The sequence below is a fragment of the Zosterops lateralis genome (genome assembly GCF_965231275.1).
Source record: "Zosterops lateralis genome assembly, chromosome: 3".
Taxonomy (NCBI): domain Eukaryota; kingdom Metazoa; phylum Chordata; class Aves; order Passeriformes; family Zosteropidae; genus Zosterops; species Zosterops lateralis.
In genome coordinates, this window is record NC_139764.1 from 90,223,909 (window position 1) to 90,236,202 (window position 12,294).

At 40.2% G+C, this 12,294-nt stretch overlaps 1 protein-coding gene across 4 annotated transcripts in view; it reads left to right on the forward strand.

Moving 5' to 3' along the window:
- Positions 1-11,576, forward strand: part of ELOVL5 (ELOVL fatty acid elongase 5) — a 37,463-nt gene extending 25,887 nt beyond the window's left edge. For all 4 annotated transcript variants that reach the window (XM_083857028.1, XM_083857027.1, XM_083857026.1 and 1 more), the window contains 5 exons: positions 3,653-3,730; positions 4,371-4,542; positions 6,085-6,209; positions 8,054-8,188; positions 9,672-11,576. In XM_083857028.1, coding sequence (XP_083713154.1) covers positions 3,653-3,730; positions 4,371-4,542; positions 6,085-6,209; positions 8,054-8,188; positions 9,672-9,803 — 642 coding nt within the window. In that variant the 3' untranslated portion in view covers positions 9,804-11,576. The remainder of the gene's footprint in view (positions 1-3,652; positions 3,731-4,370; positions 4,543-6,084; positions 6,210-8,053; positions 8,189-9,671) is intronic.
- Positions 11,577-12,294: the final 718 nt, after the last annotated feature.

The following is a 12,294-nucleotide window of genomic DNA, read 5'->3' on the forward strand; positions in this document are numbered from 1 at the left end:
CTGCCTCTCTGCTTGAGTCTCAGCAGGGTAATTTAGCAAAGAGGGGAGAGTGCCACGTACCCAGTTACAGACTATGTTATGTAGGGGGAATTTATTAGCAAAACTGGCCAAGTGATGTGGACCGCCTGAGTTTATGTTAGAGAAAACTGGCCAATGATGAAGGCTCGCTTTCTTAAGTGATCTCTTTACTGTCTTTTTTCTTCATCTGAAAAATTATTTCCCTACTGAATCTGTCTGAGAAAAGTCATCTTAGATTTTCCTAATGAATGAGGTGTTGCATATGCTGTAGGAAAAGTCTTAGGAAGCAGGGGACTGTGTGCAGAGGTGCTGTGTCACATGAGCCATGGGTGGCAGCTAGGCTGCTCTTTCCTCACCCCTTTCTTTCTCCACCCGCCTGAAGCCCTTATCTCTGCCCTGGGGTAACTGCATTCATGTAAAGATAAAGTGCTTGTCTGTGCAGGCATTTGCTTGCTTTTATCAGATGTGAACTTCTGTTTCTCCTCATTCTAATCTAGGTCTGTTTTGAACTTTGTAAGCCCATCACGCCTTGACATCGTGATGCAGTGCTAGGTCCTTTATCTGCCCCTCTCCAGTGAGTCTCAAACTTCAGTTTTATCACGAGAAAAAAACCAAAATCCTCCCCAGTAACACCTCTTCTTCACCCAGTCAAACTAGTGTTAGTGTCCTGGCCTATTTTAGTAGCAGAGTTGATAAAAAAACATGTACTGCAGCATTTTAAAGAATTCAGCAACAGAATTACAAAATGAAAGTGATAGGAAAAAAGAAAACTTCATTGCAGGGGAAGAAAGTGTGGGTTGTTTCAGCACAAATGCAACTTTGAGCTGCAGGTTTTTCCCCTGAGCTGAGGGACTTAACATTGAGCATCATTTTAATTTGCTTATGAAGAGACTGTCTTTTTGTGCTGTTTAGAAACCAAGTACGTGAAGTGGTTTACTCAAGTGCAAATGGTTATAATTGCCCTTTTCTGGACACGTTAATTTCTGGAGAAGATTTGCCTGTGGTTGTTCATCAGCAGTGCCAGCAGCAGGCCTGGACTCCTGCCAGCCTGAAGATGAAGGAGACAGCAGGCAAGGAAGGAAAGGTTGTCTCAAGGCTGTGTTGACAGAGAAGCCACCACTCTGTTTCTGGGCAAAATGTACACAGACCTACTGTACACATCCAGTGGTGTAAGGAGATCTTGCAAAGGCTGCCATCCAGGGAGCAGATCATAACAAGTGTGAGCAAGGACTTAGATGCTCTGCTGGAAATTTCTGACCCCTCCTTATCGCTTTTGTGCTGGCAGGGAAGCAGCTCCCTGGGGCTGTACACCCGTGCAAAATGGAGCCATTTGGTCATGTTTCAGAGTGATCTCTTGGTTTTCTTTTCTGAAGCCTTCCAGCATATGATGAAAGCATTGTGGGTGCAAGAAATAGTGGTGCCAGGCAAAGGAGCAGTTGGCTAAATGTGGAAGATTATTTACATGTTGTATGTTGCACTGAGTAAAGTTTGTGGGCAGCTGTAGCAGCTTTTTCCCAATTAGTTCCTTCTGGAAAGTGGGGAATGAAATTATTTTTGTAACTATACTAACTATTTATATGATAAAAGATGCTGACATTTCCAACAAATGTTGCTATCTTTATGTCATTTGTGACTGTGAGAGTATTACAGCTCCTAGCATACAAAAATATGTTCTTTTGTAAACAAGGGAGTACTCAGGTTGAGCTGAAGCCACTGCTCATAGCCACACTGATGCCATTGTCCTTTAGAGAGGTGGGATCCCTGGAGACACCTTTGGTTGCATTACACCATTTGGTTGCTTTAGGTTGTGAACCTGGACCACTTGCAGGAAAAACTCTGTGGATTCACTATGCCAGCCTTTACTGGGAAGAACTTGATGGACTGCAGCATTAATGATGGACACTGTTTGGATTAATTACAATATAAACAATGTTATTATCCTTCTATTCCTAACACGTCCTTCAACTATGAGAACTGTATGAAAACATCTGTAAGCTCTTAACATGATCACAGCACAGTGTGGACTTCAGAGGGACTGGGCCGGCACTTGCAAGGCCATGCAGTCTTTCCCTCAGTGGCCTGAGAGTGGCTTGGTGCAAAGTTCACTCTGGGCCACAGCTGGTTCTTTGGTGAGGTACCACTTCTAAACTGGTGTCCTCTGCACAGCCCTGCAGCCAGGAGAGGAGTCTTTCCATGGCTGCCTTCCCTTTGTTGCTTGGGTAGGGAAAGTGCCTATGTCTGATGATGTGCACGGCTGCCCTGCCCTTGCTGTGGCAGGTGCTATTGATTTATCTCTAATACATGAGATACTTCCAGGTCTGTATATTACGATATAACTAGATGTACTTTTTTCCCCCTAAATTGCAGCAATAATTCTATCTCAGAAGGTCAAAAATAATGACCTAGGGTGACTGAGTATTTTAAAAGCTAATTTAGGGGGAAAATGATGCATGAAAGAAATAACATTGGGGAAAGGTAGATCATTTAAGTGATAATCTTTATTGAACCTTTTAAAATTAGCTTCCTTTTCACAGTTCTGAGCAGCATTTAGTCATACCAGTTATTGTAGTCCTTTAATCAAGTGATCTTTTAAAATTGCTTCTAGTACAAGAGTTTCTACTGTGGCTTTGCAAAGCTATTTTTTATTCTGCAGATAGATAAGGCCAAAAACATACAACTCGCTTTTGTCTTTCAGATGTTTAGTTGCCTAAAGTTGTTACTCCTCTCCTCATGCTATTTCCAAGAGGAAGAACATCTTTATAAGCAATGTCCAATGATCTCTTCTGTTGAGATATGAAAGGGGATCTTGTTCGTGTCCTTGCACATGCTCCCTCCTCCCATTCTACCCTCAACCTCTCCTGCCACCTCCTACCATCTGTGAAAGGGTGAGAACATCCAGCATGGATCTTGTTTCTCCAGAGATTTGAGCCAGCTCCTCCACAGCAGACACCCTGTCATCTGTCATGACCAATAGTTGGTCATTACCCTTAATGGTGAATCCGTTATGTTTGAGGTGTTACTTGTTATGCCAGGAAGTCAGGCAGGCAGTGGCATATCCTGCAGAGGAAGTCACTTATATTGGGAAGGATGTAATGTGCTTGGGATGAGTGAATTGCTTAAAAAGATCTTGAAGAATGGCAATTCAGTGAAGCATCTGTTGTTAGCTGTTAAGGAAAGCAAAGCTGAAAGTATGCTCTGTCATGTGGTTGAAAAGATTGTAGTCACATTTCTTGAGTATAAAATTTCTTAAAGATGTAACTTTCCAAAAGTAATCAGAAGAAAAATGTATTTACTGAACTTTGGTTATTTACTTTCTCTAACAATGAGATTATAAGCAAAGAAGATTTCTTGAGAATCTGTGTGGACTATGGCTCTGAAAATGCTCACATTGTGTGAGATAAGTGGGGATAAAATGTTACCTCCTATTTTTATTCCGGTGTACCACAATTGGGAGAATTTAACTTACCCTTCACTATGATTCGATCCCTGCTTGGAACTTGAATTCAATGCCACCCTCAGGTGCCCAGGATTCTCTTGACACCAGATGTCTGGGCAGAGCCACTGTGGAGATTTGCAGGTGCCATGGAGTTCAGCCTTCTCCCCAAATAACACTTTATTTTTTTTATTTGCTCAGCTGGTGACAGGAGTATTGGAAGGAGGATACAATTTCTTCTGTCAGGATACACACAGTGGAGGAGAGGCTGATATGAAGGTACTGTATATCAAGACTTAGAGCTGGTAATGTTTCAAATTGTCCACTTGAGTGTAAGTGGAGAGCAGAACAGTATTGATTATGCACATTTTGCTTAAACGATAAGCTTTTATCCACCTTTTGCAGAACAATGGACAATGCACTGTCAGACATAATAGTTAATCTGTGATATATTTATAGTTGGTATTTTTGTAATTACATGCAAATTTTCAAGAGTCTCCAGATCAAAAAATGAGGATCTGGTCTTCAGACTGTATCCAACCACTCTGTGCTGAGACTACCCTTCTCATTCTGAGATGTGGTGATGATTTCTTCTAGTCACACTTCTGACCTCTCCTTTACAGAGAGCACTGCTGCACCAGCTCTGGTGAAGTGTTTTCTTATTTCTCCCAGGACAACCCCGGTACACAGCAGTAGCCTCATGAAGCAGTCTTTGTCATCCTGTTTTCAGCTGCGGCTATAGATTTGTACCTCAATCCCTTATGGAGAAACCTAAGGCAGAAGTATTACAGAAGATCCTAGCAGTGTCTTCAATCCAAGTAGTGCAGGACAGAATCTGGATTTAAATTACTTAGGTAACATATGAGTTGAAAGCCCCCACAATGTGCAGTGCTGCTAAAACTTGTTTCCTCCTTTCCAGATCATACGTGTCCTCTGGTGGTACTATTTCTCCAAACTCATTGAGTTCATGGATACCTTCTTTTTCATTTTGAGAAAAAATAATCATCAGATCACTGTTCTGCATGTCTACCACCATGCAACAATGCTGAACATCTGGTGGTTTGTTATGAACTGGGTGCCTTGTGGTCACTGTAAGTACTGGGTTATGGTGGGGAAATTATCTGCAACAGAGGCTTCGTTTTTGGTGGTCTTTTGATCAAACCAAACATCTTTGGTACCTTCAGCTGCAGGATTGGTTCTGTACTGTATTAAACTGCTTTGCTGAATTGCAACTATTGTAGCTGGTTGCAGGAGTTAAGCTGCCAGCACAGCCTCTAGGAAAGGAATGTCTATGTAGTTTGAAAAATTTGTGTGGCAGTGTGACATTTATCAGGTGCATTAACCCAGGTCAGATACCCATCAGTCTTGCTCTGTCTATTTTTCCTGTAGTTAGAGACCCTCTGATGAAACAATACTCTTTTCCAAGTCAAGCCAGAAGCTTGTTTCAGCTGTAAAACAGCTAAAAGTGACTCTTATCCTTGTATCTGTAAAGTTCAGTTGAGATATGACTTTCTTAATCTAATCTCATTATATCATTGGCCATAACAAATGATTTCAATTAAAATCTTGTCCGCTGAGCACTAATGAACATGAGCAAATGAATTTTAAGTGGAAGATTTACATGTCTTCTCTTGTCTAAATCCTGCTAACCTTTGGCAATCTGGCTTTAATTCTTTACTTCCATTGCATTTAGCTGGCATCTAGTTTCCTAACTGCATTAGCCTGGCTTAGCTGTGGTTAGGATGTGCAGCTTATAGATACTGGCTTTGTTGAACACTCCATTTAAGAGAAACCTTTTCAAACCCAATGGATGTGAGCTGCTGCTGGCAGTGCAGACCAAGAGGCTGCATTCCTCAGGAGTCTGCTCTCTGAGCCAAACAGCATAGAAACTCATATTTGTTTTGTGTTGTCAGCACAACGGTGAGTAATACTGAACTTATAAAAAGTCTGCATCTGGAAACATATTCTCCTCCAAGGAAGTAAATCCTTGTTCATACAGCAGTCAAAACTGCATATACTTAGAATCTATCTTGTGCTCATGTGGTCTTGAAAATACTTTTGTGCTATTCCTAGTCATGTGGTTTTCTTCTTCCAAGCTTTATGTTCTGTTATGTCATCACAGTTCTGTGCAGTTCAGTGTTAAGCTAGAAGTTTCTTTAATGACTGAAGGTACTGTAAACAAGGACAAATAAAATAGCTAACTTGCAGTTTCTGAAAGTATCTGAAGCTTTTGGTTATAGATGGCAAAATTGGCTCCTGCCTGGAAGGAAGTGAAATCAACCTAAAAGTAGATGGGTGGAGGTATTGATTGTTTGGTATTGTGAGCATTCCTCCTTTTTATCAGTTTCCTCAGTTCCCTTGAGAAACCATAATGTAGATGTGAAAAAGAGTAACTTGAGGAAACAAAACCAGAAGGCTGGTGTAAAGCACAAAGCTCCTAAGCAGCTCAGCTACTCCACTGGGTAGGCAGAGTGAAAAACAAGGTTAAAAAAGAACCCTCTTGCTTTTCTTCTAAGAGAAATCATATTTTAAATAGTAACATTTTGAGCTTGTTATTTTTGTAGGTTCCATGAAACAGTATGTTCCTTCCTGGTAATGCAATGTACTTTATTTTTCCCTTGCCCTTTTTTTAGCTTACTTTGGTGCCACACTGAACAGCTTTATTCATGTCCTCATGTACTCCTACTACGGATTGTCTGCTGTTCCAGCCATGCGTCCTTATCTGTGGTGGAAGAAGTACATCACTCAGGGGCAGCTGGTGAGTGATTTGCTCTTCAGTGCTTCAGCAGGCTCTTGTACTCGGGATGAGGTCCTCTTGTCTTTACCAAGTCAGGAAATTTTGGCAGGGGATAGAAGAAGACAGAATGAGAGCTAGTACCTTCTACATCATGTAGTGTCTACATCACCTTAAAAATCCAGCTTCTGCATGTCTGTTTGCTCTGTTTTCAGGACAGTGGGGAGCTGGGGACTGGGGACGTACATGAATCAGTGCTGAGGTCAGTGGGATCTTTCTCCCCCACACCATGTTGTGTGGCTAGATGCATTTGGGAGTTGCAGTCCTGGGATTTCTGGTACTCAGTTAGCCAGGGAGGAGGCTTTTCTTCCAAGCCCTCTTGAGCTACCCTGCTCTTCCCTGTGCTTGGTTGGTCAGGCTGGGACAGATCAGAAACCAAGTGCAATGCCGTCCACAGCTAAAAAGGGCCATTCTAGTCCTGCAGGACAATGCCTTTTCTGTCCTAGTTTTGCCTGCAGTTGCAAATGGTTTATTAAAAACTATTCAATATTTCTGCTCTCTTTCTGCACTTTAAATGGGCAGATTTTTTTCTCTTGTAATTCTGTGTCGGACTCCTCGTATCTATTTGCATTGTTTGTAGTGTGTACTGGGATGAAGCCTGACCAGTGTGTGCTGGAGGTGATAAAAGCAGTGAAATTAAGTAATATAGCACGTGCTGTAGTGATACTGCACAAGAACCAGGTTTCAATGTGTACACGTCAGAACACCACAATGTGCATGAGTGTTCTCTCTTCCCCATTTTGTAGGAGGGGGAAACCGAAACCTAGAGATAAATTATTTTGTTATAGTCTTCCTTCCCCCCCCCCGCCTTTCTCATAGCTGTGAATAGTTTTAATAACATTTGCTGGTGATGATTAATAACATTTACTGCCAGCAATTCACAGTGTTGATTCTCAACATGGTTTTTTTTAGCACTGTTCTTCCTGAAGGATGACTAAGTATTGTATCTGAGGGCTCATTATTTTCATGGGAGGCATGGAGGGGGTTGCTTTGGTTTGAGGTTTGTTTCTGTTTTTCTTTCCAGATTTAGGCTCTATTCTTCATCCTGGTTGTTCAAGTGCTACAAAGTGCAGTGTCTTGGTGCTTGGGTTGCTCCTCTGGCTATTGTCATAGCTGCTTTCACTTCCTTGCCTGCCCTGCATGCATAGCTGTTAGGGCAGCAAAATAGCAGAGCAGAACAAACAGTCTTTCCCTTTTTAAATAAACATTCCCTAATCTGGTAGCCTTTATGTGAGGATGAGTTTTGCCTAAGGCCCTCTGCATCACATAAGCCCAAACTGTTTTTCCAAAAGAGATAATTTAAGATAATTGGATGCTTATCCTCCTCCCTGGCTCCCCAGCTTCCCTGCAGCCTTTACCCCAAAAATTCTTTCACTGGAACCATATGTCAAACAGTTCCTGTCTCTGGGAAGGGATTGCAGGGGTCTATGTGTAGACCAAGTGCCCAAGGTCTTCTGCAGCTGAAGCAGTGAGATGCAGATCTACTCCACTAGGATGGTAAAGTCAAATCTCAGTGAACTCTGACTAGGAAAAAGGTGGTCTTTCTTCCTTGGGACATTTATGTATCAATTCTACATAAGTTACTCTAATGTTCTGAAATGCAAAAATATAAATAAACATGCTTAATGGGATACCACAGTCTGAATGTCTGCTAACTCAGGTTTACAGAGAAAACACTTGCCAAACACACAATATTGCATACTCTTTACTTGTTTTGGAAATAACTGTTGAGATTTTGGTCACTCATGGCTTTTTTCCTCCTTCCATTAATGTGCTCCATTTCTCATATTTTTGTTTTCTCTCCCCAGATTCAGTTCGTCTTGACAATCTTCCAGACCAGCTGTGGTGTTGTTTGGCCATGTGCATTTCCTCAGGGATGGCTGTATTTTCAGATTTCTTACATGATTTCTTTGATTATCCTCTTCACAAATTTCTATATTCAGGTAAAAGTAACATTCATCAACTCTTTCTAGCATTCTGCTGGCTATATCTCACTGGAAAGCTGTTACAGAAAGATATGTTTGAAATGACCTTTTGCTATCCTTCACTAGCATGCGTAGGTTCTTGGAGTACTACACTAGTTGATCTACCCTCTACTTCCAAAGCTTCTGATGCTCTGTACCCATAATTCAGAATGCTTATTAATTTCAGTAAGCCAGAGTGACACAAAAAAATGGCCTACAGTGATTTTAATTTCAGTAAGGGAAAGGAAGAGCTTTATGTAAGTCAAAGCTTTTCAGTCTGAAATAAACCAGCAGCATGTGAACCTGTGAAGCACCCAAAGGAATTGTCCGTTTCTGCTTTTACAAGGGGAAATGCTTGGGTTTTGTCCAGGGAGACTTCCTGAACTCAGAACATGCAGAAATTTGGATTTTGTTTACTTCTACAGGCATTTGTTTGTATTTTCATATGGAAAATTAGTAGGTTGTGTTTCTCCAAATCTGATTTCATGTTTGAACAGATACAGACTTGGTATATGTTATTCTGAGCAGTTCATAACTGGGCTTTGTACAAAGATGTACAACTACTGTCTACAGAAAATCATGTACTACTGTCTGCAGAAAATCAAACCAACAGTCTGCTGCCCCCAAATAAGCAAACGCTAAGTTTCAAATGTCATTTGAGAGATTTGGTGGGCATTTTGGTTCTGGTGAGAATGATTCCATGGGGGGGAAACACAGCAGGCTTCCCTGTCTGTTCTTCTGGTACTTCTTAAAATCAGTCCCATGATTTCTATCACTTCCTGCATATGAGCATGCTAATTAAACATTATAGTATATTCCAGATATTACTTGATTTTCTTTGTCAGTTTTGCTCATATTTTAACTTTTAATTGTTTAAATTTCTTTCACACAGAAATTTGGGGAAATGTGCTTTTGTCAGGGAGCTGAGCCCCTTTGAAAAAAATAATGTACATTTTACTGTCAGTAATTTCTTAATACAGTCTCCCTGATCCTGTTAGTTTTCGATTCTTGTGTTAGCCAGTGGAAATTTGCATCAGATTTCTATCTCTGAACTTCCTTCACTTTTACTGTTTACCTACTTCTTGTTCTGGCTTTGTTCAAGGTACTGTCACCTGCAGTGCCTCAAACCTCCTTCCTCACTTGTCATTTTGAGTATATTCTTATCCCACAGTCTGCTCATAAAATTGCTTCCCTTGTTTCTAATTTACTATTAGAGTAACACTACCATCATACTGCCAAGCCTTTTTCTTTTCAAGTGAACTACTCCTCTCACTGTGGTGAATGAAAGGCGTAGTATAGTCTCATACACAAAAAGTGGTAGAGCTTGTTAGACTCTTACCAGCGGCACAAGGTCTTTAAAAATGATGTGTGCAAGTTTATTTTTGTGTTTCTAGAGTTACTGTGAGGAAGTGGTTATTTATAGCTAATTAAGCAAAACCATGTGTCTTTCCATGTATTCTAGACTTACAACAAGAAGGCATCTTCGAGGAGGAAAGAGTATCAGAACGGCTCCACGGCCATTGCGAACGGGTACACAAACAGCTTTTCTTCCCTTGAGAACAATGTGAAACAAAGGAAACAAAGGAAGGATTGAAGACCAAACTGAAAAACCATTTTGATAACCCCAACAACAAAATCATCTGATTGTAAGCACAATGAGAGTTGTGCACTAATACTCTAATGGCTACTGTAACTATTCCTGCCTAGAATAGTGTGATTTTATGTAGGACTTAACCAGTGCAAACACCCTAGAAACCGTATACAGAACATAAAAGTAGGTTAAAGTTTAAAAATAATTCTGGGCTGTCACCGACCCTGCTATAGACTATGGAAGAGAGTATTATCATATTATCCGACACTGCTGTTGCCTTACTAGTCAATATGATAGGTGCTGAATTATGATTCACAATTTGAAAACACTGTAATCTAAACCTCCATTTTTTTAACTCTAGATCATGCATGTGATTGTAGAGGTAATTTGTATGATGCTGGTTTCAGTAGATAAACACACATGCCTTAAATTAAAAAGCAGGGCCCAAAGCTTATTACTGGTTTAAAAATTAGGGTATGTTTTAACTTTTCAGTTGATTGACTTTTTATTAAAAAGTCATTTAGAAGAATCCATTGATCATTTTACTGTTCTGTATGTGATACACAATGCTACGTATCTCTTACTCGATACAGTGAAATTGGAAATGGCGCATTTAGTTTTGTATATTTGGCTTTAACTGACTCAACAGTCACAAAACAGATGGAAAAGTTATTTTACCTTTTTAATAGATCTTATTTTTTTATTTAAAGTGCGTCACTAACACAAAAGTAATTGGCGCTTACACAGTCGAGTAAGGTTTAAATATTGTCTCTAAAGTTTAGAGCATATACAGGGTGGACCCATCTATTCTTTTTACTTTTTTTAATTTTTTTTTTCTTTCTTATTTCTGAGAATTTTTAAATGCTAAATGAAGAGTGGTTTTTAATATGAAACTGGCAGTTTCAAGTGTTATTACCATAGCCATATCCACATTTTAGGAGCTACTGTTAAGTCTGTGACATATCCAAAAGTGTATTTAAAAGTGGAGCCAGAAAGATGCTTTTCTGATGGAATTGTCTGTATTTAAGTTGGTATCTGGACTGTTCTTCATGTAGCATACATTCACTTTCAAAATGTGCCTAACACAAAGATGTTTTTCTTTTCCCAAACAAGCAAGTTTAAACAGTTGAAGTCATAGCTAATGTTTCTTAAATGTTACTGAAATGTGCTGGAAATGTCTGTTTCTGTAATGTGAGTTGTGTATATCACTGGTAATGTTTTGGCTTGTTATCTAAGGATTTGGTTTGATTGCTGGTTAAGAAGTTACTCCTTCTTGTAAAATGCTGTCTTGCACATATGAGGAGTCAGTTGCAAAGCCAGTATCTGTTGCTGGTATTCTGGCATCTGCCATGGTGGAGTCCATTAAGCTCTGAAAAATTGAATTGTGTGAGACATTCTGCTGGTCATTGCTCAAGTTTTAACTATTTGGTTTTTTGATATTTATATAAATGCCAGTTTTAACACATTTAATTGTTTTTAAATCTTTTTTAAAATTTTTGCACATCTCTTAAGGAATTAATAAGTTCTCTTGCTAGCCTTGTGGGTTTTCATTCCTTGTTTTGAAGGAGACAGTGTCTTTATGTTTACATTATCAAAGCTTGTGCGTGTGTCTTCATTTCTAGGTACTGGTTTGCAGAGTCTTTACATAGCTCAGTACAGCAGCTATAATGTTCAAAATAGGCTGTCTAAATGTGCTAGAAATAAACTCTTGGCTCATCTGAATATACTTCATTGTTAATGTTTGACATGGTTTAATCATTAAAACATTTTTGATGATCTCTGCCTGAAGTCTCTGGGTTTGTACAGATTTAATGCATTGCCCCATCCTGTGTCAGGCCAAGGAGGAGCCACCATGATGGCAGAACAGCTGCAGATATTCAATGACATTTAGTGTACCAGAGATTTGGCAACACATTTTTACAGACATCTTTGGCAGTTACTAAACACTGTTCCCTTGCCTGGCTGTAGAAATCCTGGTCCGTGTGATGATGGATTTAACTCCTGCTGGCCTTACTGACTCACTGAATGCAGAGCAGCCCCAACAGCTCGAGACGATGAGTGCCAGGAGCAAAGCTTGACGTGGCTGAGAGGGACTTCCTGCCTCAGCTATCCTGTCTATAAAATGGGGATAATACCTCTCTCCAGAATGGGAGCATTTCTGCAATTTCCTTATAGCTCTCCTTGCCCTTAGGTGATTGTTTTGGAACCCTCTCTGATTTGAGTGTTTATTCAGTACTTCACAACAAGCCCAGTTAGGCTGGTGATGGATTTATGTAACTGCCTTTTCCCTTGCAGGCTTTTAACACAAAAAACAGACCAGGGAAATGGGTTTACACTTCTTGTGAAAGGCTCAGAGGTTTCATACTGTGTTGGTCTCCTCTGGGAGGATGCTCTGAATGCCTGAGGTGGCTCTAAGGCAGTTGCTGAGACAGTTTCCTCTCCTTTACATGCCAGTTCAACTATGAAATTGCATGTGTTTCTAAACAAGCCTCAG